General features: G+C 35.6%; 1 protein-coding gene across 2 annotated transcripts in view; it reads right to left on the bottom strand.

Moving 5' to 3' along the window:
* Window positions 1-1,239: 1,239 nt before the first annotated feature.
* Window positions 1,240-23,926, bottom strand: part of TAF4B (TAF4b RNA polymerase II, TATA box binding protein (TBP)-associated factor, 105kDa) — a 98,465-nt gene continuing 75,778 nt past the window's right edge. For both annotated transcript variants that reach the window (XM_004683801.2, XM_012725753.1), the window contains exon 15: window positions 1,240-3,004. In XM_004683801.2, the coding sequence (XP_004683858.1) occupies window positions 2,840-3,004 (165 nt within the window). In that variant the 3' untranslated portion in view covers window positions 1,240-2,839. The remainder of the gene's footprint in view (window positions 3,005-23,926) is intronic.

Raw genomic sequence — 23,926 nt, 5'->3', positions numbered from 1 at the left:
GGCCTGTACCCCATTTCTTATATGTATAAATAAATCTTATATATATATATATATATTTTTTTTTTTTTAAAAAAAAAAAAAATCTGGGCCCTCCCTGGTGGCGCAGCGGGTTAAAGCACTGCACTAAGAAACTAAAGCCACTTCAGCATGAGTTCGATCCCCACCTCCCCCGGAGGCAACCACATGGTGAGGCAGACCTCTCCTGACCCGCCTGCTGCTCCCCTCAGCAGTGTACTTCGTCGATCTGCCTGTTCTGCTCCCCGCTCTGTCTCTGGTGAATCCTCTCATCCTCCGCATCTCTGGCCTGTACCCCAGTTCTGTACGAATAAATAAATACATCTTTAAAAAAAAAATCTGATAAACAGCTGAACCACTTGCTAACCCAGTTCTAGAAGCTAACCCAGTTGGGGCAGCAGACCTCTCCTGTCTCACTCACCTGTTGCTGCTCCCCTCAGCAGTATATTTCAATCAACCTGCCTGTTCTGATCCCTACTGTCTCTGGTGAATACTCTCACCACCCCTGCACCTCTGGCATGTTCTTAGTTCTGTATGCATATAAAATAAATAAAATCTTAAAATTTTTTTAAAATCTTAAAAAAATTTTTTTGGTGGCGCAGCGGGCTAAAGCACAACACAAAGAAGCTTAAGCCACTTCCACATGAGTTCGATTCCCGCCTGCCCTGGAGGAGACCCACATGGCACGGCAGACCTCTCCTGACCCGCCTGCTGCACCCCTCAACAGTGTACTTTGTAGATCTGCCTGTTCTGTTCTGTACCCCGCTCTGTCTCTGGTGAATCCTCTCACCCTCCACATCTCTGGCCTATACCCCAGTTCTGTATGAATAAATAAATCTTAAAAAATAATAATTTTTTTTTTGAAAAAAAGTATCTTAGACTAAGAAAACCTTGATAGGCTGATGATAGCTTTTGTTATGATTATGTTTAGCTTCTCTGTGGGTCAAATGGTATGTAAATTTACAACTATTACCAAGAAAGTGATACTGTAACTTGATCTGAGGTGATATTTTAGAACCCAAATACCCAGGCTTAGACACAATCAGATGCACGAGAGAGCCCCTGAGCACTACCCCAGGTGTAGTGCTTTACTACTAGTAAAGGTAATTTGGTATAAAGTAATTAATTGGTTTTCAAAGTCAATAACTGAGCAAAGTATTCTTATAATAAAATAATTATTTTAATGAAGTATTTGAAATAACTTTAAACATCTGTTCAATAAGATCATACACAAACATGGGAGTATGCTGCACAAAAAAATAAAGCTAAGCATTTAAATATACAAAAACAACTTTAAGTGTACAGCTCTTAAAGTACTTTTCAAACATACACATAATTTATAGCATTTTATATAACTTGCTGAAACAAAAAAAGTGGCCAATTTAAAACTTACTCTAGTATAGACTATGGCCGTTAACAGTCCCAGTGGGAAGAGCAGGATGAAGAGTAACATACTTGAAATGTATTTTTACCCTTGAATTTTAAGAAGCATAGCTTTCCCATTTTTAAAACCTTGGAGTATTCACTTATTTTTTCTGTGTTTTTTCTAACTACAGCTATTATTTTTATCAGATACATGCCATACAGGTGGAATAAAAAAAAAAAGTTTTGCTTTGCAAAAACTTCCTTCTCAGATGTGCATGTGTGTCTATATATACAAATAAATATAACATGCTTCTCATAGTATATTTAGAACCAAGATCTCCAAGAGTGAGATGCTGACAATACCTTTTGAGTGTGAGTCCAAAATAGGTTCCCTATTGTTAAAAATGTCTAATCATTAGTTAGGGTATTTTAAATGCAACAAGATGCTTAAAACTTAAGAGTAACTAAAATTTTTTTTTTACAAAACTATGCTTCTTTATATTTAAAACAATACACAAAATGAACAAAAACTTCTTCCTTTTGAAATACTGTAATATGAAAGTGTCTGATACATTTACCTTCTTGGGTGGGCTGTTACTTTTTCTTGTCAACACAGCATACAGCAGTTGCTTTGGAGTTTGAATTCCACCACTGCCCCTGGGGATGTGTGGCACACTTCTTGTTTTATGACTCCATTTTCATTTTCCTCTTATCAAACTGAACAAATACCCTATCATTGCTTCCAATACTTTACCCCCCTTTCCATTTTTCAATGAGGTATATCAACAGCTTCGATTTTAAGGTCTCCCATGCCCCGTTACTTGGTTTCAGAAGACACAAATAGTGATATGAACCAGAGAACTGTAACCTCAGGCACAGATTATCTCTATTTGTCTCATTTTTGACAGCTTTAGGACCCAGTCAACCATGGTCACCATTGGTCCTATGTTGAAGCTTGTTATAATTAGCTAAGCAACTTTTGATTCTAGCCCAGAAAACCTTATGTTGAGACAGGCTCATAAAGTATGAAATACATATTCTTGGGGAAGGGATGATACTGTTTTTCCCTTGCACCTCAATGCAGGCTGTACTGGTGAAAGATACCTCACCTATTAACAGTTTGGCAAACGAAGCAGACAGTTAACACCTAGGGCTTTAAGTTGGTATACTTAAATGCACAGGGAGGCTGATGCCTATTTCTGTGTAAACTATATCTCATAACCAATTTCCATAAGTCAAAGCTAAATTCTAGTTATTAATAAACACTTGTTATGTATAGGTATACATAGATGTATACCTGTGTATAGATAAGAATCAGAAAAAGTTTATAACTGTAAACAGTGGCCTTTGATAATAGGTGTTATTTTCCAGAAACTGAAATTTCAGGACAGTGCAAGATTGTTCTTCACACGTCACCTTTGGCAGTAAATAGCAAAGATCTGTATGGAGAGTACAGTGGTCACTTCAGAAGAGCAAGGTATAGAGCTCGTGAATACTTCATCTCCCTTTCCTGTTCCATGCAAAATATTAAGTCCCTGAGGCAGATTCTTGTGATTCTTGGACGAAGCAACTGCTTGGTGGCTGGTAGGCTGGCTATTCCAGGAGCAAGGTTATCTTTTAAGACCTAAACAGAATAAAAAGAGAAGTAAGTTTAAAATAACATTCTTCTCATTAAGTTAAAGAGTTTCTGTACAGCAAAAGAAACATTACCAAAAAGAAGCAGACATCCCTCAGATTGGGAAAAAATTTTCTCACACAAAACTAGCAACAATGGATTGATCACAAAGATATACATAGAATTAATGGAACTGAACAAAAATCAACAATCCCATCAAAAATGGGCAGAAGAGCTAAAAAGACACTTCTCCAAAGAGGAAATGCAGATGGCCAACAAACATATGAAAAATTGTTCAACTTCACTTATAATAAGGAAGATGCAAATTAAAACCACAATGAGATACCACCTCATCCCAGTGAGAATGGTACATCTTAAAACAACTAGCAACAACAAATGTTGGTGGAGGATGTAGAGAAAAAGGAACTCTCCTGCACTGCTAGTGGGAATGCAAACTAGTACAACCACTATGGAAAACTGTTTGGAGGTTCCTCAAACTGCTAAACATGGAGCTTCCATATGACCCTGCAATCCCACTCCTTGGTTATCTACCCAAAAGATGCAAAAACACTGATTTAAAGTTTTATACACATATACACACACATATATTTACACATACACACACACACACATTCACACACACACACACACACACACACACATAAAAGGAATGGAAACAAGTACTGGCAAGGTTGTGGTGAAAAAGGAACTCTTATCTACTGTTGATGGGAATGCAAGTTTGTGCAGCCTCTGGATAACAGTATAAAGAGTTCTTAAAATAAAAACAAATTCTGTATGATACAGAAATACCTGCATTTGGTATTTATCTTAAAAATACGAAAACTTTTAATATGAAATTATTTATACACACCTATGTACACAGCAAATGTCCACAACTGTGAAGTCATAGAACCAACCTAAGTGCACTTCAATAGACAAATGGATAAAGAGATTAGGAATATACACTAAACAGAATACTACACAGTCAGTAAAAAAGATGAAAGAGTGGCTTTGGGGACAAAATGGATGGACCATAGGGCTTCCCTGGTGTTGCAAGGGGTTAAACTGCAGCACTGTAAAGCTCTCAGTAGCCACTGAGAGTTCAAGCCCTAGCCAAGGAAGTGACCGTCATGGAGCAGCAAAACTCTCCTGTCTTATCTGCTGCTCTCCTCAGCAGTGTATTTCAGTAATGTGCTCTGTCCCCCACTCTGTCTCTGGTGAATCCTCTCACCCCCAGCACCTCTGGTCCAGTTCTTGTATGCATAAATAAACAAAATCTTAAAAAAAAAATTTAGATGGACCACGAGGTGAAAAATGTTAGAAAGTAAAAGACAGGAATTTGGATGGTTTCACTTACCCGTAGAATATAAATAACCAGAAATATACAAGGGAAGAATATAGCAGGAATAAATTTTAGACTTAGTGAAATAATTTATTGGTTAGGGAAGAGGTAGGCAGGTGATGTAATGACATGGTGGTTTGATGGAAGGTTAAGTGGAACATGTGCACATGTGGAGGGACAAAAATGTAACCTCAAAATGTAGAATAAATGGCAGGATAGTCAGAGATGGAATACTATACAGATACAAACTGAGTAATATGGATGAATATCACAAAAATGTTAAATGAAAGAAAGTAGGTACAATGAATACTACAAATGGATGCCATTTTCTACAAAGTTCAGAAACAGGCAAAGCTATAGATAATAGTTGCTGTTGTGGAAAAGTAGTGACAAGGTGTGGATAGGAAAAGTTTTCTGAGGTTCAAGTGATATTCTCTTTCTTGATCTCAGCACTGTCTACAATGATGTGTTGTGCTGTGAAAATTTGATATACTAATGTTATGTGTACTTTTCTTAATCTTCAGTAAAAAAATTGCAGTATTGTTGAAGTAGGAAATAACAATAAAAAGGAGAACGAGGAAAGAAAGGTAAAACTGTTAAGCAGGAAAAAAATTAAAGTTTAGTCATCTGGGTAAGTTAGAACAAGTGGTCACAGTTCATGTTTGTCATGTGACAAGCCTGGAGGATCCAGGGAAAGAGTCAAACTACAGCTGCCAGCACAGGGTTGAAAACAAGGTCATTCCAACAGGATGTGGCAGAAGGCCTGAGGCAATGTTATAAATGAAACAAACCCCAAGGGACATGCAGTAACCCAACAGAATGTCTCTTATAATTCACAACTTTATGAAAGTGACAGCATTCTCTTTTCCCAAATAGTGACTGACTTGGAAAGTCAACCATTCTTGAACCTACAAATATACAGAATTTTTATTTCTGTTTATGATTTGAGAACATCCACAATCTGACTTGTCAGTTTCACAATGGCCAGCAAGAATTATCAGCTACCTCTTAGTTACCCACAGCAAAGAGGATGGAGTGTACACAGATAACTACAACTTAAAGTATTCAACCCAACCTTTTTACCACTAGTTTTAATGTAATTCCACCCCACAAAGTCTTTATTCAAAGTTACCTTGGACTGGTTTCTGACTGCATTATGCTGTCAATGTCAAAGAACACTGAAACAGTAAAGAGACCAGAATTTGTAAGAAAGAAAAAAATTCAAGATAATGAACTACCTATTTCTGAAATAAGAGACTTTTCTCTACATGAGGATATTCCTTTATCTGGATTGTTGAGTAGGATGAAAAGAGGGTAAAAATGAAAGGAAGTTCAATGAAGATGAAAGAAAGTTCTTGAATAGATGTTCTTGGAAGTATAAATCACACTAAATGGTAACATACCCTAACACGAACCTGGTCGATTAAGTTAGCCTTCATTACTTTAATAAGAAAATACAGAACATAGCCAGTTATCAACTTCAGAAAAATAACACCATTTTAAGAATGAAACCAAGTAACTAGTAGAACCAGTTCAAAATTCTATTCTCTCAACAGAGCAGGTGCTATAAGTAAAAAAAACTTTAAAAGTGTTTTTACTGCCTTTTCCCTATTTCTTTATGTTTTTGCTAAATAACAGGTAAACACATCTTAATGAGCTCAGAGGCTTCATGTGTACTGCTAAAGTTGTCAGTGACTTTATATGGGTCTCAATTTCCAAGGCATCCAAAGCAACTGAGCTTCAAGTTAGTCAACATGTTAATTCAAAAGTCATCTGGGTTACCAGGCACCTATTATGGGCAAAGAACTGCACACCAGGCAGCCTAAAATATACATAAGGACACAACCAGAGTTGAACACTGGTTGTCTCCTCTATAAGCAATCTCATAAAAGTTCCTTCTCTGTGCCTCAGTTTTCGAATCTGTAAACTGGGGATACTAACAGTAATTATTTTGTAGGATTGGCTTGAGAATTAAGCGAATAAATTTAGTATGCTCTCAACAAATGCTGGTCCTGATAATAAACCAATTCATTACATCAATTAGGAAGCATTAAAGGTTTATAAATAAGAAAAAGTATAACTGTAGTTCCAGATCTTTCCTTCTATCCCCTACCTAAAACTAGTTAAAATAGTGCTGTCTACATTTTATTTCTTTTAAGATTTATTTATTTATGCATACAGTAACTGGGGCATAGGCCAAAGGTGCAGAGAGGATTCACAGGGACAAAGTGAAGAATAGAGCAGGCAGATTGAACAAAATATACTGCTGAGGGGAGAAGAGAGTGGGCATAGGAGGAGAGAGCTGCTGGCCTTGTAGATTAGCTCCCTGACTAGGGACTGAACCTGTTCTGCGATGGCTGCTGAAAGCTTCATAGTGTTGCACTTTAACCACTTGTTCCAACAGGAAGGCCCTAGATTCTATTTTCTTAAACCCTAGCTAATTCAAAGAGGTAATTTGTCCTGCCACACTTACCTTGTCTGACTCAGTAAAAATTTTTGAGTACACTAATGGGTAATTTCAGGTATTTGAAATGATGAAAGTCCTATCCCAGGATATAGGAAGTTTTCCATAGGCTCCTCAAGTCAAATAATGGAGGAGCTTACTTCTATTGATGAACCAATTAAGCTTATTAATACTGTCTGTAGAAACTAATATTAACTTTTTTCAGTCTGTTCCCTGATTACACGGCAAATGTGATGTGATTATTCTTACCCCCCACGTTAACACGGCAGCTTTTAAGGGTCTTTTTTTTTTTTTTTGACTCACATCTTTTAAGCTTCAGAAAGAGAACAAGGACTGGATGTAGGGGGCAGGAAGTGAAATAAAGATCCAGAGTATCTTCTAAATCGTGGAAGAAAAGCTCCATATAAGTGCCCCTGGAAGCCTGATGTAGTGTGACAAGAGTACAGAATATATACTGTATTAAAAAGCCCTGAGCTGACTCTAGACTTTGGGCTCAGTAAACAGAATATACTGAATTTCGAGATCGACTGCCCTCTGCTGGTCAATAAGCAGAACTTTTGAAGCAACAGACTACTCATCTATCTCACCTTCCTTTTATTCCTTTTCAGTTATTTATTTAAAATTATTATTTTATTGTAAGATTTTAATTTATTTTCGAATAGAAGAACTTGGGTATAGGCCAGAGGTGTGGAGGTGAGAGGATTCACCAGACTAGGGAGTAGAATAGGCAGATCTACTAAAATGCACCATTAAGGGAAAGCAGCCAACAAAACAGGAGAGGCTGAGTCCTGTGGGTTAGCTCTCTCACAGGGATCAGACTCTGGCCCCTTTGCCTCAGGAGGGCTGTGGTGGTAGTGCTGAGACTTACTCCCTCGGAGGCTCCTCCTTTTGAGTTATTTCACAATTCTTAACCCTGTACGTTACTTCTGTCTAGAATTTTGTCACTTCTAAGTACCTGTATTCGCAGTTTAAATAGACTGCTGTGACATGTGAATGTGAGTTGAATTCTAATTCCATCCTGTGTTTGAAGCTGTAAAAATATTTGTGGTCCTGGGCCCTCCCTGGTGGCACAGAGGGTTAAAGCACAGCACTGAGAAGCTAAAGCCACCTCAGTATGAGTTTGACCACGCCGGCCCCACCCCAACCAGGTGATCCCGAGGTGGTTCACATGTGATCCACATGGCGTGGCAGACCTCTCCTGACTGCCTGTTGCTCCCTTCAGCAGTGTGTTTCAGTCCACTGCTTGTTCTGCTCCCTGCTCTGTCTCTGGTGAAGCCTCTCACTGCTCCTGCACCTCTGGCCTGTACCCCAGTTCTGTATGTATAAATAAATAAATCTTAAAAATATATATATATTTGTGGTCCTGTGTTAATGACCCAGCTCCATCTTTATTTCCAACAGAATACTTTTTAATTTTCTAGGCCTCAAATGTTCAGTTTTCAGTGATGTCTCCAAGCTTCAGACATTTAACTGCATGCAACATTCTGTCTTCCTGGAGTTCCTCCTTCATTGTATCACATCCCTGAAGTTCTTTAACACTAAACTCAGGTAGCATGTTCCCAGTGTTACAAACCTAATCTAACCCCAGATCTAGACTAGACACAACTCCTATGTACTGTAGTAGAAATCTATGTTTGAGCTCCACCATTACATGGATTCAATGCAATTCAACTAACCTCATTCACTAGAAGGAAGAATTTGTACCTGCGAATATTTTATAGTGTTTGGTACCCACCTGTTAGCTAATCAATGACAACAGCATGATTATGTGCTTGTGTCACCAATAATATCACTTACATGAATGAACAATAATCCAAACAAACAATAAAAATAAAAATCATACAAAAACTCAAACTATATTCAGAGGTAGGTTTTATCTATAATTTCAAGAAAATTCTTAAAAGGAATGACAGTTAAAGACATCCTTTGTCTTTCAGAGCCAGATAAGTTTTATCTATAATTTCAAGAAAATTCTTAAAAGGAATGACAGTTAAAGACATCCTTTGTTTTTCAGAACCAGCCTGGATTTTATTCTTGGATAACTTTTTTTTTTAACTATAATGTCAGTAGTTGTTGCTGTGCTTCACAATTAAAAGTAGATTAACTAATGTACTTTTAAAAGATTTATTTCATTTATTTATGCATACAAGAGGTGGGGGTATAGGCCAGAGATGGGGGTGAGAAAATTCAACAGACACAGAGTAGGGAGCTGAACATAAGGATCTATTGAAATACACTGCTAAGGGGACCAGCAAGTGAGAGAGCTCCCCTGTACCATGTGCGTCAGCTCCTTGGCCAGGGATTTTATTCGTGCTGCAGTGGCTGTGGATAGCTTCAGAGTGCTGAGACTTAACCCCTCGTGTCATCACCAGGAGGCCCTGATAATGTGTTAATAGTAGCTTTGATTAAAAACTCTGGTAACTCTAGAGTTTAATACAGACTCATAGAAATGATACTAGAAGGAAGTATGAATTTTTAGGAAAAATAAAGCAGTAGAAATGGTAAGTATAAATCTACTTTATTTTCATATTTTTTTACAGCTGAGTTTTATTGCTATATTAATAAATTTCCCACCTCTCTAATACCCCTCCTCAATTTTACTGTGATTGTACGTACTTGTTTTTTTTAAAGATTTATTTATTTGTTCATACAGAACTGGGGTACAGGCAAGAGGCTCAGGGGCGGTGAGAGGCTTCACCAGAGAAAGAGTGGGGAGCAGAACAGACAGATCTACGAAGTACACTGCTGAGGGGAGCAGTTGGCGGGTCAGGAGAGGTCTGCCACGCCATGTGGTCACCTCCAGGGCAGGTGGGAATCAAACTCATGCGAAAGTGGCTTAGCTTCTCAGTGCTGTGCTTTAACCCACTGCGCCACCAGGGAGGGCCCGAATGTACATACTTTTAAAGAAATGAGGAATGTACTATGGAGGTTAGAATATGTATTTAAGTAAAATAGGTGACAACAATAGCACAAAGATTGGAATGGATTAATTACATGGTTAAAAAGTTTTATGTGTTTAAAGTTTAGTGCAGTCAGTTAAGGTATTCATACTGTACCTGAGTGGATACACAGAACAACCATTAAGTAAAATAATGCTAAAAAGCTGACAGAAGATAAAGAGTGGACTATTAAAATACTATTCAATTAGCTTAAAAGATGAGGAATGGAGAAACAAAATACAGAGAGGACAAACAGAAAATACATACCAAAATATAGATATGTAGAAAACCCTAAGGAAGTCACCAAAAACTATTAAAGCTAAGAAACAAGCTCACCAAGATTTCAGGATACAAAATCCATCAGTAAAATAAGTTTTATATACTAGTAATGAGCAATCCAAAAGTGAAATTAGGAAACCAATGCCATTTACAATAGCATCAAAGAGAATAAAATATTTAGTAATAAATTTAATAAAAAAAGGTGTAAGATTTGTACAGTAGAAATGTGTGTCAGTACAACTGAATAACTACATGTACAAGGATGAATTTTGACCTCCTATTTCATACTGTGTATAGAAATGAACTCATAAATGATCAAAGCTTAATGTAAGACCTAAAATTATAAACAGGGGAGAAAATAGGTATAAATCCTTGTGACATTGGATTAGGCAATGATTTCTTAGCTACAACCCCTAAAGCAGAAGCAACCAAAGGGAAAAAAAAATAAAACAGATAAATTAGAGTTCATTTCCACAAGGTAGATAAACAAATGACTTATGAAAAGATGAAAAAATTCTCAACATTATTAATCATTAGGGAAATACAAAACAAAACCACAATGAGATATCACTTCATACCCCCTAAGATGACTATTAAAAAAATAAATACAATTAACAAATATTGGCAATGAAGGAGAGAAACTGGAACCCTCATGCATTGCAGGTGGGAATGTAAAATGGTACAGCTGCTATGGAAAACAGTTTGGCAGTACCTCAAAAAGTCAAAGAGAACTGTCATATAACCTGGTAATTTTACTTTTCAGGGTTTATCTAAGAGAAATTAAAATGTGTTCATATAAAAGCTTGTTTATAAATGTTCATACCATTATTCCTAGTAGCTGAAAGTATAACCAATGGTTCATAAGCTGATGGATAAACAAAAGTGATATACCCATATAATGAAATATTATTTGACCATAAATAGAAATAGATGCTACAATCCTGATGGACCTTGAAAACCATACTCTGAGTCACTGAAGTCAGACACAAAAGCCTACACATTGCACAATTCCATGTATATGAATGCCCACAATAAACAAATCCAGAGACAACAAACATTAGTTGACTGCTGTGGGGTTTGGGTGGTAACTGCTATTGTCATGGAGTTTTTTTGTGGTTACTAAAAATGTTCTGGGATTCAGTAATGGTGATGGCTAGGTAATAATTTGAATATATTAAAAGCTACTAAATTATACATTTTATTTGTTACTGAATCATAATATATAACATGTTAGGGTAAGGTGTACAACATAATGACCTGATATTTGTATATATTATATACATATGTGTATAGTATGAAATAATCACAATAAGTCTAGTTAACTTCCATCACAAGTAAAAAATTTTTATTGTGATGTAAATTTTTAATATCTACTCTCTTGCCAAGTTTCAAATACACAACAAACTATTATTAACTATAGTCACTATTTTGGTACATTACATCCCAAAGACTAATTTTATAATCCTAAATTTGTACCTTTTGACCACACTCCCATTTCATTCACTATCAATCCTTGGCAACCATCAATTTTCCCTTTGTGTTTATGAGTTCAGTTATGTTTACTTACTTTTTTGGTTTAGATTCTACATGACACCATACAATATTTGTCTTTATCTGACTTCAATCTTCTCAAGATGCATCCATATTGTCACAAATGGACAAATGGCAAAATTTTCTTCATGGTTGGCTAATATGCCTTCCTCTGAGTGTGTGTTTTTGAGAGAGAGAGAGACAGATTCTTGTCACATTTTCTTTATCCACTGACATATTGATAAATACTTAGGCTGCTGCCATGCTTTGCTATTATAAATAATATTACAGTGAACATGGGGGTATATATATGTATATATATGTATGTATATATATATATGTATATGTGTGTGTGTGTATATATATATATCAGTTAGCATTTTTTGTTTCCTTTGAATAAATCCCCAAGAGTACAAGTGCCAGATTATACAATATTTTTCTTTTTAATTTTAAATGGAACTTCCATAGTACTTCCCATAGTGGCAACACCAATTTATATTCTATTCAATTTACAGACTTCAAACTGTTCTACAAAGCTATGGTAATCAAAATAACATGGCATCAAAATAAAAACAGATACATTGACCAATGTAGAGTTGAAAGCCCTGAAATTAACTCACATGCGTATGGATAGTTAATCTGTGACAAGAAAATACAAGGGAGAAAAGAAAGTCTCTTCAGCAAATGATGCTGGAAATTTGAACAGCCACAGCAAAAGAATGAAGTTAGACCACTATTTTATACCGTATACAAACCCAAAATGGATTAAAGAGTTAAGATGTCTTTGGGGACTCAACTCCAATAACAAGAGAAACAAAAGCAAAAATTAACCAGTTGGACTGATCAAATCTGAAAAATTCAGCACAGCAAAAAAAAGGATCACAAAAACAAAACACCCTACTGAGTTGGAGAAAGTATCTGCACATCATATATCTGACAAGGGGATTTCCATGATCTACAACTAATTCATACAACTCAACAAGAAAACAATCACTAATAATGCAAACACAAAAATTTTACAGAGCACATGTTCACTATATTCACTGCAGCACTATTTATAATATCCAAGTTATCGAAACAACCTAAGTACCCAAGAGTAGACGAAGAATTAAAAATGTGGTATATAGGCCTTCCTGGATGGCGCAGCAGGTTAAAGCACAGCACTAAGAAGCTAAAGAAACTTCAGCATGAGTTCTATCCCCACATGGGTGGTGACCACATGGCACAGCAGACCTCTCCTGACCCGCCCGCTGCTCCCTTCTGTAGTGTACTTCGTTAGTCGGCCTGTTCTGCTCCCCACTCTGTCTCTGGGGAATCCTCTCACTGCCTGTGCACCTCTAGCCTGTACCCCAGTTCTGTATACATACATAAAAACATGTTTAAAAAACTGTTTAAAAAAAAGTGGCATGGCCCTCCCTGGTGGTGCAGCGGGTTAAAGCACAGCACTGAGAATCTAAAGCCGCTTCCGCATGAGTTCGATTCCCACCTTCCCTGGAGGTGACCACACAGTGTGGCAGACCTTTCCTGACCCGCCCGCTGCTCCCCTCAGCAGTGTACTTCATTGATCTGCCTGTTCTCTTCCCCACTCTGTCTCTGGTGAAGCCTCTCACTGCCCCTGAGCCTCTGGCCTGTACCCCAGTTCTGTATGCACAAATAAATAAATCTTTAAAAAAAAAAAGTGGTATGTATACATACAATGGAATACTACTAAGCTATTTTTAAAAAAGATGAAATCTTGTCATTTGCAACAACATGGATGGAACTGGAAGGCTGTTAAGTGACATAAGTCAGAAGGAGACAGACAAACACTGGGTGACTGCATTCATATGTAAAAATACAGATACTATACAATAGAGCAAAAAGCCAAAACTAAAACAAACTCTAGAAATTTGACAGTAGAAATGAAGGGAAGGGGAGGACATAAGGGGAAGGCAATCTAAGGTACTGTGGTGGAGGACTATGGGTGTTATGGTGGTAGGTATGGTATGTAACATACATATGAGATAGAAATCTATAGCCCAAATTATATATAATGTTATAAAGCATCGTTACCTCAATAAAAATAAAAGTTAAAACAAAAAGACAAAAAAAAATAAACTGAAGCTAAAACATGTCTAATAAGAGATACTGATAAACTACAGAATGCCTGAGGTGTGGTACAAAATTTTAACAATATAGGTAAGATGAAAAGATTACATAGTTAAGTAAAATACCAGGTTACAAAAGTTGAATTTTGTAAAAAATGTGATAGAATATAGAAATCTCTAATTTCATTTTCTGTTTTTTACAATAAACTTGTATAAAAAATAAATGTTGAATAAAAATCTCACATTACCGAGATGGAACAGAACACTGAAATCACTAATGTGAGGAATCACTATGTGATTAAGTATTTTTGCATGCCATGGATAATGAGTGTTGTCTTTGCCACTAAAACCAGGATTATTAGGTGCCATCAAATCTAGTTATATCAAAAAAACCAATTCTGAAAAATCCAGACGAATTCAGTAATTCACCATTAAGGCTGCTATTCTTCTACAGCCTAAAAATCTGTATGAGCATTTTTCATCAGAGAATAATAAGGTGATACACAATATGGCATTTATTACAAGACTTGGCCTTATGCAAACTCTAGTCAAAGAGTTTGTTTAGTTATTTACTCTGAGTCTGATGCTGGGCCTGGTATGGGTTAGGTTTGGAGAAGCCAAAGAGAGGATCTTGGTGAAGCTGGGGAGTCTGCTGCTCCCTATGACAAGAGCGTTTCTGTCCTTAGATTGACCTCCTAAACAAGAATATAGCTGCAGCTTTACTTCCACTTTTCAATATCAAAATGCCTCATGGCCCATGCTAACCAGGGCCTAAATGCATTTCAGAAATTCTTGAAGACACTTCTTATTTTAATTTGACAAAATACAAATTCACCACACCAGTTTTGCCTTTTTTTTTCTTCCCAAAAATGTTCTTGGCTCTGTCCTGAGTTTTAACTTCAAACCCTCTGTCACTGTTCATTTTCTACTGCCATACTTTAAAGTTTCCAAGGGGTTATTTCCACTCAGTTTTTTCCCCCGTCATCTTTAAAATAGAAGTTTATTCTTCTGCTAAACATGGAGCTTCCCTACAACCCAGCAATCCCACTCCTAGGTATCTACCCAAAAGACACAAAAACACCGATTCAAAAAGATACCTGCACCCCAATTTTACTGCTGCTTTATTCATAATTGGAAAGACATGGAAACAGCCCAAATGCCCCAAAATGGATGACTGGATTAAAAAGATGTGGTACATATACACAATGGAATATTACTCAGCAACCAAAAAAATGAAACACATGTCTTTTGCAGCAATTGCAGCAATATGGATGGAACTGGAAAAGATCATGCTTGGTGAAATAAGTCAGAAAGAAAAGGAGAAGTACCGGATGGTTTTTCACACAGCAGGAGTATGATGGAACAGATGAGAAAATAATGATAATGATGAACAGACATTTTGTGGGGATGGAATGGGGAATGGGATCAAGAATGTGGCGGGGGGGGGGAAGGGAAATGCACTGTACTATGGTGATGGCACATGGGTGATTTGGTGATGGGAAGCCCAAGGGGATTGCAAATGAGATGGAAAAATGCACAAAATGATATAAAAATAAACTATTACATATACACACACATATATGTATATATACATATACACACAAACACACACACACACATATCAATTTATTCTTGTTTTATGGTTATAATATGCCCTGCTTGCTAAATGCCCCTCCCTCCTGCTGGTTTTCCCTGCTTCATGCCATATACTTCTTTATGATCTCCTTTTAATATTTAACATAAGAGGCTTTCTTCAAATACTAGATTTTCTCTGCCAACATTTTCATACTAAAAAGTAAGGTACTTAAGTATTGATATTTGAGTTCCTGTCTCTAAATTAGTTGTTTCTTCTTTCCCAGAAAGAATGTCTCTAAGTCCATTTCAACTCTTATACCAGTGGGTACTCCTAAAGTTGTTTCTTTCTCTCTTCCTTTCTTGTGCATCCATGTTATTTTCACTTCTTTATTAATATTTTTTTTCCTTTACTAATATTTAAGGGGAATTTGAGAAGTAAAAACACATACTGTGCAGTTCAACATATTCCATAGAAAGTATCTGAAGACAATGGACAGTCAATCTTTACATCTCTGGAAATTTTAAAAAATACAACAAAACCTGAACTTTTAAGTAATTCAGTAATTAAATTTTTTTTTAATCCTAATGGAAGTGTGAATTGAACAAAATTAAATGCAAAAACTGTATCTTAAAATATAAAGAGCTGCTTCTTTAAATTAACATGCTCTAAATTCAAATGAATTTATATGGTATTTATACAGTGAGAGGACAATAAAATTATTTAAAATGGCTTAAATATTGGCCCTCCCTGGTAGTACAATGGGTTAAAGCACAGCACTAAGAAGATAAAAGTCACTTCAGCATGAGTTCGATCCCTGCCTTGGAGGTGACCTATATGGCAGGGCAGACCTCGCTTCACCTGCCCGCTGCTCCCCTCAGCAGTGTACTTCCTCCAGCTGTCTGTTCTGCTCCCCACTCTGTCTCTGGTGAATCTTCTCACTGCGCCTCTGGCTTGTATCCCAGTTCTGTATGCATAAACAAATCTTTACAAACACTTTAAGTAAATCAACTGCAATAGCTAACAATGTACACCAGAAAATTATGGTTCCTCTGGCAAGAGAGAACAGAAGAAAAGAAAGTTTAAAGGACACCAAGTTTAAAGTTGTACCCTCTGTTAATAATCTTTGCATTAAATTACTTATTTACCTTTTAGGAAAAGAGTCAACTGCAATAGCCAACGAGGAAGAAAATCATCTTTAAAAGATTCTGTGTGTTCCCTAAGAGATTTTAAGTTCTTTTCTCAAATAATTTCAAATTTAATATTTAAGTATTAATATTTAATATTTAAAATTTCCTACCCTCAAATGAAGAGAACTAGTAACCAAGGTGACATCTACATGAAATCATTCAAATATCCCTAAGAATTCAACTTCATTATTTATTTCAAGATAAACACATTGCCAACTATGAAAAAAAATAATCTGTATATAAATTTTAAAACTTAATTCAAAAAAATTCTACTGTTTCCCTTACAGGTATTTTAGAGGTTGTTCAGCAATTCGACCTTCGTTTTCTATATAAAAATAAAATCTCAATCTTTGAAGAGGGGACACAAAGATATAATAAATGTAAAATTATAGTGACTAGAATATTTTTAAATGATTGATCACATCTGTTGCTAATAAGAAAGGAGGAAAATAAACATTCACTCAGTGGGGGAAAGTCCCACAACCTTTTTGGAAAGCATTGTGGAAATATCAAAGTTTAAGATATGCATAGCCACCAAGCTAGAAGTTTCACTTTTGGATATCAATTCTAATAAATGAGTACATGAACACATAGGATGTTCACTGTCTACAATAAACAAATGAAATTATTCTATGTCTATCAGTGGATCAGTGAATCCTGTCACAAATGAACCAATATGCAAAAATTTACTCCATTTACTAATTATGAAATTACACAAAAGTGAATTACTTTTCATTTTGGGAAAATAATAGCAAGATTTTTCAAAGGAGTTATGAAACTAAAGTGAGTAATTCTAAATGCTTATAAAAGTAAATATATTGTATATGCATTTCAAAAGTATGTTATGATTGCATTAGGTTGAACTTTATGAAATTAAGAGACACCTATTAAAATATCATGTTCTTAAGGTTTAACCTAATAAACGCATGTAAATTTTCAAAAAGGATACCCAAGAAATTTAAGAGCTGTTTTTAATACTGTTCTATATCATTTTCGACATGACCAACACCTCTCTCTCTCTCTCTCTCTCTCTCTCGTTCGCTCTCCAAAAACTACCTATCCACCCTTGCTGTAAGTAGTACTATCTTAAAACCATGACAGAAAAAAAGACTTTTTCCCCCTTCATCCCTATAAATCAATTAGCATTTGTTAAAATAAGCAACCAAGCCTGTTACAACACTCTTCTAGGGAGAGTCCTTTTTATTTCAGAGAAACTTAAAAACATGTAGAATGCAAGCACTGGAAAAGACCTCAGAGTTTACATACCTAGATAAATTCATGCTAGAATAAAGTCATGAAGTTGCTCCCGAACTCAAACCTAAATACTATTTTCCAAAGAGCTCTGGTTTTAATAACTCTGCATAATTATCCTTATATAAAGGTAGGTGGGAAAGGAGAAAAAAGGCAAGAAAGTAAACCAAGATAATGTTTTCTGACAGATGCAAAGAAATGAGTGGGGCTCTCTGTGCTAGACAAAACCATCACACACCTAGTCCTTTGGAAATCCTATCTTGCTCCATCCACACTGAAATGATTCTTGGAAAGGCAATAATGGGGGAAATAACTTCATCTAAAAATCCTAATGCCATCTTTTTTGAAAAGACAAAATAATAGACTGGACCTCATTTTGCCTCCTGATTTTCTTCTTACCTGAAATGGACACACCAAAACCATCAGAGTTCCATCTGTTTTTGGACAGAACATACTCTATTTACATTACCCCTTTCAAGACATTCCATTTTCCCCACATTTGAGTTTTGGCTATGCAAGGATGTTGCTGATGAGTCCTTCTTATGCTTGTTTGAAAGAAACAGCTGCATCACTACCTGGCACTTAATTCGTTGGTTTTCACAGAAGTGCACACCACCAAAGCACAGAAATAAAAGAAGGAAGAGAGGGAACACGATTGTAAGGATTAGCATGGAGGGGGATAAATAGCTACCTATCACACTGACTTAAAAAACCTGAAGGTAGTGCTGAGGCCAAATCAAACAATTCTTTCATTAAGTGCCTTTAAAACCCCAAAATAATGAGGATATATTATTAGTATAATATAATGAGGAACAGGGAGAGGAGGTTTAGCCAACTAACCATGACTTTGGGACACTTTTTTCTCAAATTAGTGGAATGCCCAGGTAAGTTCTGGTTGTCTACGAGGGTAGATAAATAAAAAATTAACTAACTTAAAAAAAATTTTTTTTAAAGCAAGAAAAAGGAAATGGAGTTATCACACCCCCGACTTTAAATTCAAATTATACTACAAAGTGACAATAATCAAAATAGTTTATTAGAATAAAGACAGAATCAAGATCAAAGGAATAGAAAGCTAAGAAATAAACCAACACAAAAATGGCCAGTTAATTTATGACAAAGGAGCAATGGCCAAATAATGGAGAAGGAAAGCTTCTTCAATAAACTATATTGGAAGGGCCTCCCTGGTGGTGTAGTGTAAAGTCAACACTATGAAGTTATCTGCAGCCAGTGCAGCACAAGTTCCCATCCCAGTCAGGGAGCTGACCCACGTTGTGCAACAGACCTGTCCTGTCTTGCATATTTCAGTATATCTGCCCATTTTGTTCCTCACTTTGGCTCTGGTGAATCTTCTCACCTCCTGCACACCTGTGACCTGTTTTTGTATGTATAAATTAAAAAAATCTTTAAAAAAAGGTATTGGGGAGTTTGGTCAGTCACCTGTAAAAATATGAAACTAGGCCCTCCCTGGTGGTGCAGCAGGTTAAAGCACAGCACTAAGAAGCTTAAGCCACTTCTGCATGAGTTCGATTCCCGCCTGCCCTGGAGGTGACCATATGGCGTGGCAGACCTCTCCTGACCCGCCCGCTGCTCCCCTCAGCAGTGTACTTCATCGATCTGCCTGTTCTGCTCCCCACTCTGTCTCTGGTGAATCCTCTCACCGCCCCTGAGCCTCTGGCCTGTACCCCAGTTCTGTATGCATAAATAAATAAATCTTTAAAAAAAAAATGAAACTAGGTAATTATTTCACTCTATCTATAAAAACTAATTCAAAATGAATCAAATAATTACATATTAAGATCTAAAATCATAAAACACATAGAAGAATACACAGGTAATATATTCCTAGATGTCCATCTCAGCTGTATTTGGGGCTCATCTCCAATAGCAAAGGAAACAAAAGCAAAGATAAACAAATTGGACTACATCAATCTAAAAAGTTTTTTATAGAGTGAAATAAATCGTCACAAAAGCGAAAAGCATCACTAGATTGGAAGAAGATATCTGTACATCACACATCTGACAAGGAATAATTTCTAAAATATATAAAGAACTCCTACAATTCAACTACAACCAAAGGAAAAAAAAAGTCAAAAATGGGCAAAAGATATAAATAGGTACTTTCCAAAAAAGATATATAGTGAGCACACAGGCACATGAAAAAATTGCTCAGTATCACATATTGTAAGGGAAATGCAAATTAAAACCACTGTGAGGTTATTACTTCACACCAGTCAAAATGACCTATATCAAATAGACTGGAAACATGTACTGGTGGTTAGGGAGTAGAGATAAAAGAACACTCACACATTGTTGGTGGGAATCTAAATAGGCCCAGCATCTATAGAAAACAGTATGGTGATTTCATAAAACACAAAAATATAACTCAGCAGTACCACTCCTAGGTATTTGTCTGAAGAATGTGAAAACACTAAAAAGAAAATAATTGACCTCTATATTTGTAGCAGTACTATTCCTAATAGCTAAGACATCAAGCTAAATGCCCATCAACAGGTGACTAGATATAGAAACTGGCATATATATTCAATGGAATGCTATTAAGTTATTAAACCAAGATGAAATAGTGCCTTTGGGGACAATAGGAAGGATTTGAAGTGATTATGCTAAGGAAAATAAACGACAAAGTAAAAGACAACTACGGTTTCTTTCAGTTGTGGAATATAAACAACCAAAGAAAACAAAATGGCAAGACACAAAAGTAACTCTCAGATTCTGTGAAAACTGTGGTGGTTTCCTGCAAGTAAGGGGGGGCAGAGAGAGGAAGGAGGCAGTAATACAGAGGGAGTAGGATGATGATGTATGTACATTCAAGCTTTTACTGATGGGCAAGTGAAACATGCACATATTTACATGTGAAGGTGTACTCCCAAACTGTTGTTGTAAATGAATGCAAATCTATAAAATTTTGAAAATAAAATATTCTTATATAAAAATATTTTTATCAATAAGAGGAAGTTTTTCTTTCTCTATGTAACAGAGAAAAATACTAAAGGATGAAGATCTAAAACTAATTTCCTCAAATTTACTACTATTGTTGACTTAGTACCAAAAAGAAAGGTGCAATTCAGCCCTGGTTGAGCTTAGCTGAATTCAATATATTTAATTTAGGGCTGAATGTCTCAGTGCTAGGAAGCTACTGCCAGTCACTGCGGCTTAAGTTCAATCCTTGGCTAGAGAGGTGAACCACATGGTGCAGCAGACCTCTCTTGTCTTGACCTCTGCTCCCCTCAGCAGTGTATTTGTAGATCAGCCTGTTCTGCTCCCTACTCTGTCTCTGGTGAATCCTCTCACACCCTACACCTCTGGCCTATACCAAAGGTATATAAAATAAAGTCTTTTCAAAAAAAAGATACATGCTTATTCTAGCAATTAAAATCAGAGTATGATTTCAGATTCCCATATATAAAAAACAGGAGCATACAACAAGTAAAGCCTGGGTTTCAAAGTAAAGAATATTAATATATAATTGTCATCTTGTATTGTTTGTGAGGTAATAAAATAAGTGATTGATTAAGGTTTTGTGTTTGGGTGTGTGTTTCTTAACGGTTCTGACTAATATAACTTAAGTTATTGGAGGGGCAAATATTAAGCAGTATACTTAAAATACTGAAAGGATACAAAAAGATTCCTCCCATTTCCCACTTTTCAAAGCAAGTTGCCTTTAAAGTTAAAACAGTATGAATACAACTCAACAACCACAAAAGCAAGCATTCAAAGTAAGTACTATACTAAAATGTCACCAGTTCATTAAAGATAAGTATATTTTATTTCAGGTTAGCATTTCTTAAAAGTACTGGCTGCTGAATAAGTCAGTAAAACTATCTTAACTTAAAAAAGTCCAGTAAAGACAGAGAAAAACATATTGGCATAAATTCTCCAAAATAAAGAAGCATGAAGCAGAAAATTAAAACTATTTATATAGCTGTTAGAATACATCTGTCTTGAAATTAAGAAATAACTGCATTTTTAAATGATTTGAACCACAAGTACATCTCCTCCAACCCCCAACCTGTAGACACTCTTAAGATACAAACATATAATCAATGAAAAACACTTAAAATATTTCAAATTATTATAAGTCAGGGGATACTTAATGTTACTAAAATTTGTGTCATCAAATGGGACAGAGAAGCAAAGCTCTGTAGAGATAGATACATGGATCATTAATACTTCTTAAAAAACACTATTAAAGGCTGAAATATTACTGATGACGACAATTTATTAACCCTGAACTTGAGGATAGAAACAAGTTGAATAAGCAATTTACATAATCCTATCCGTTAGTGTAAGACAGGTATTATTCCCATTTTTGAAAAGAGGATAATGGAGGCCTGCAGTTTACAGAACTTGGCAAATATTACACAACTTCACAGTCAAGAAACAAACCAATATAGCTCAGTCCAAAGTAGCTACTCATCCAACATGCTATATAGCATTTTCTCACAAAGCAAACATTTGGCAGAATTTGTTGTATAATGCTACCACAATAAAAAAGTAAAATAGGCATTTCGACCTCCCTATAGCTATTTCTCAAAGGAGTTGTAATATTCCAAGTAACAACTATGTGGGCAAAAAAAAAGCAGCAATTCTCAGCATAAAATAAACAGTATGGTAAGTATGACATATATATAGGAATGCTTAATGATTAAATAACATTCTCTAGTATTAGTAACATATTTACATACATTTATACACAAATTAACTGAAAATAAAGGGCAGTAGATCATCCCCTGCTAGGGAAATATAAACAAGAAATAAAAACAAAAAACAGACAAAAATGAATGGCTTATTTATTTTTCACAAAAATAAAAACTTCCGATGAATAAAGTCCAAAGTAAAGAAAATGGAAGAGGGTGTGGAGCACTGCATTTCTTTAGTAAATTAAAAAATGTAACTCAGTGGGAAAAGGTAAACTGAAAGGGCTAATACGCACATGAAAAAATTGCTCATACTTACTATAAACTATCACATTTTCACTTTCAAACATCAGATAGCAAAGATAACTGCCAGTGTTGAGAAAATGTGGGAAAACATGCAGCAATGGATTTGCAAAAACTGACATTTTATCTTAAACATAATCAAAATCAAAAGCAACAGAGTGTGCTTACAGACAAAATATTAGTTTAAGAGGTATCAAATTTAAAATAACCTAAAGAGTATAAAACTTGCCTGAGTAGTATGTACGGAAACAAAATAGAGTTAGGCATAAATTGATAGTAATTATAGCAGGGTGATGGGGATAGTCATTACACTAGTCTCTATTTTTATACAAGTTTGAATTTTTCCAAAGAAATTTTTCTATTGTTCATACCTTTGAGCCTAAGAAAACCATGCCAATAAATTTGGTTTGTACACTGAATAAGCAAACAACAATGTAGGTACAGGGTCTTCTTTGAGATAATCAAGCAAAAACCTGGAAACAACCTAAAGACCCATTAAAAGTCTAGTTGAATTATCTTTATCTAAACAATAATGTTACATGGTTTGAAGAAATAAGGATGTTACTTAAGTATGTGGGAGATTATGAAAAGGAATATCATCAAGGGTAGAGCAATAGGTATAGTTTGATCACATTTAAGTAAAAATAAAATTAAACATGCAGATTTGTAAATATACATGAGATATAAACCCATATCATAACAAATTTCTAAAAGAAAGTGTGAAAATTTTAACAGAGGTTATATCTGGTTGAACAGGGGATTGGGAATTGGAAATTTGTAAAAGGAAACATACATTTTTTCAAACATTTTTACAGTGTGATTTTTCTAGTGCTTCTGAATATACTGAATTCATTATATTTATAATAAAATCATTAGAATTTTTTAATCCTTCATCTATTCAAGTAATGTATTCATTTAGAAAGTATTGATATTCAGGGTCAGTGCTGGGGAGGAATTTGTCTCAAAGCACATTTAAATTTTACAAAGCAGTACAGATGAGTCAAGGCTCCTTTATTGCTAATCCTATTTCAGAGCTCTTACGTATATGTGCTTCTCTAGCTTACCCCAAAGATGGATCCAAAATTCTATCAAGTAACTGCATGATATTAAATTATTAAGTGTAAGATCCTTCCTTGATGTCAGTCAAATAATTACTGATATTTACACACACACACACACACACACACACACACACACATGCCTGGTTCTGTGGGGAATACAAAGGAGTAAGATTATATTCTTGCTCAGGAAGCTTAAACCTCACAGAAGAAAAAAATATACATATAAGAAATTGAGAACAATTAATTCATGAAAA

The sequence above is a fragment of the Condylura cristata genome, unplaced genomic scaffold (genome assembly GCF_000260355.1).
Source record: "Condylura cristata isolate star-nosed mole 26May11 unplaced genomic scaffold, ConCri1.0 scaffold00016, whole genome shotgun sequence".
NCBI classification, from domain to species: Eukaryota; Metazoa; Chordata; class Mammalia; order Eulipotyphla; family Talpidae; genus Condylura; species Condylura cristata.
The sequence above is the reverse complement of the archived record's forward strand: the minus strand, read 5'-3'. Positions and strand labels throughout refer to the sequence as shown.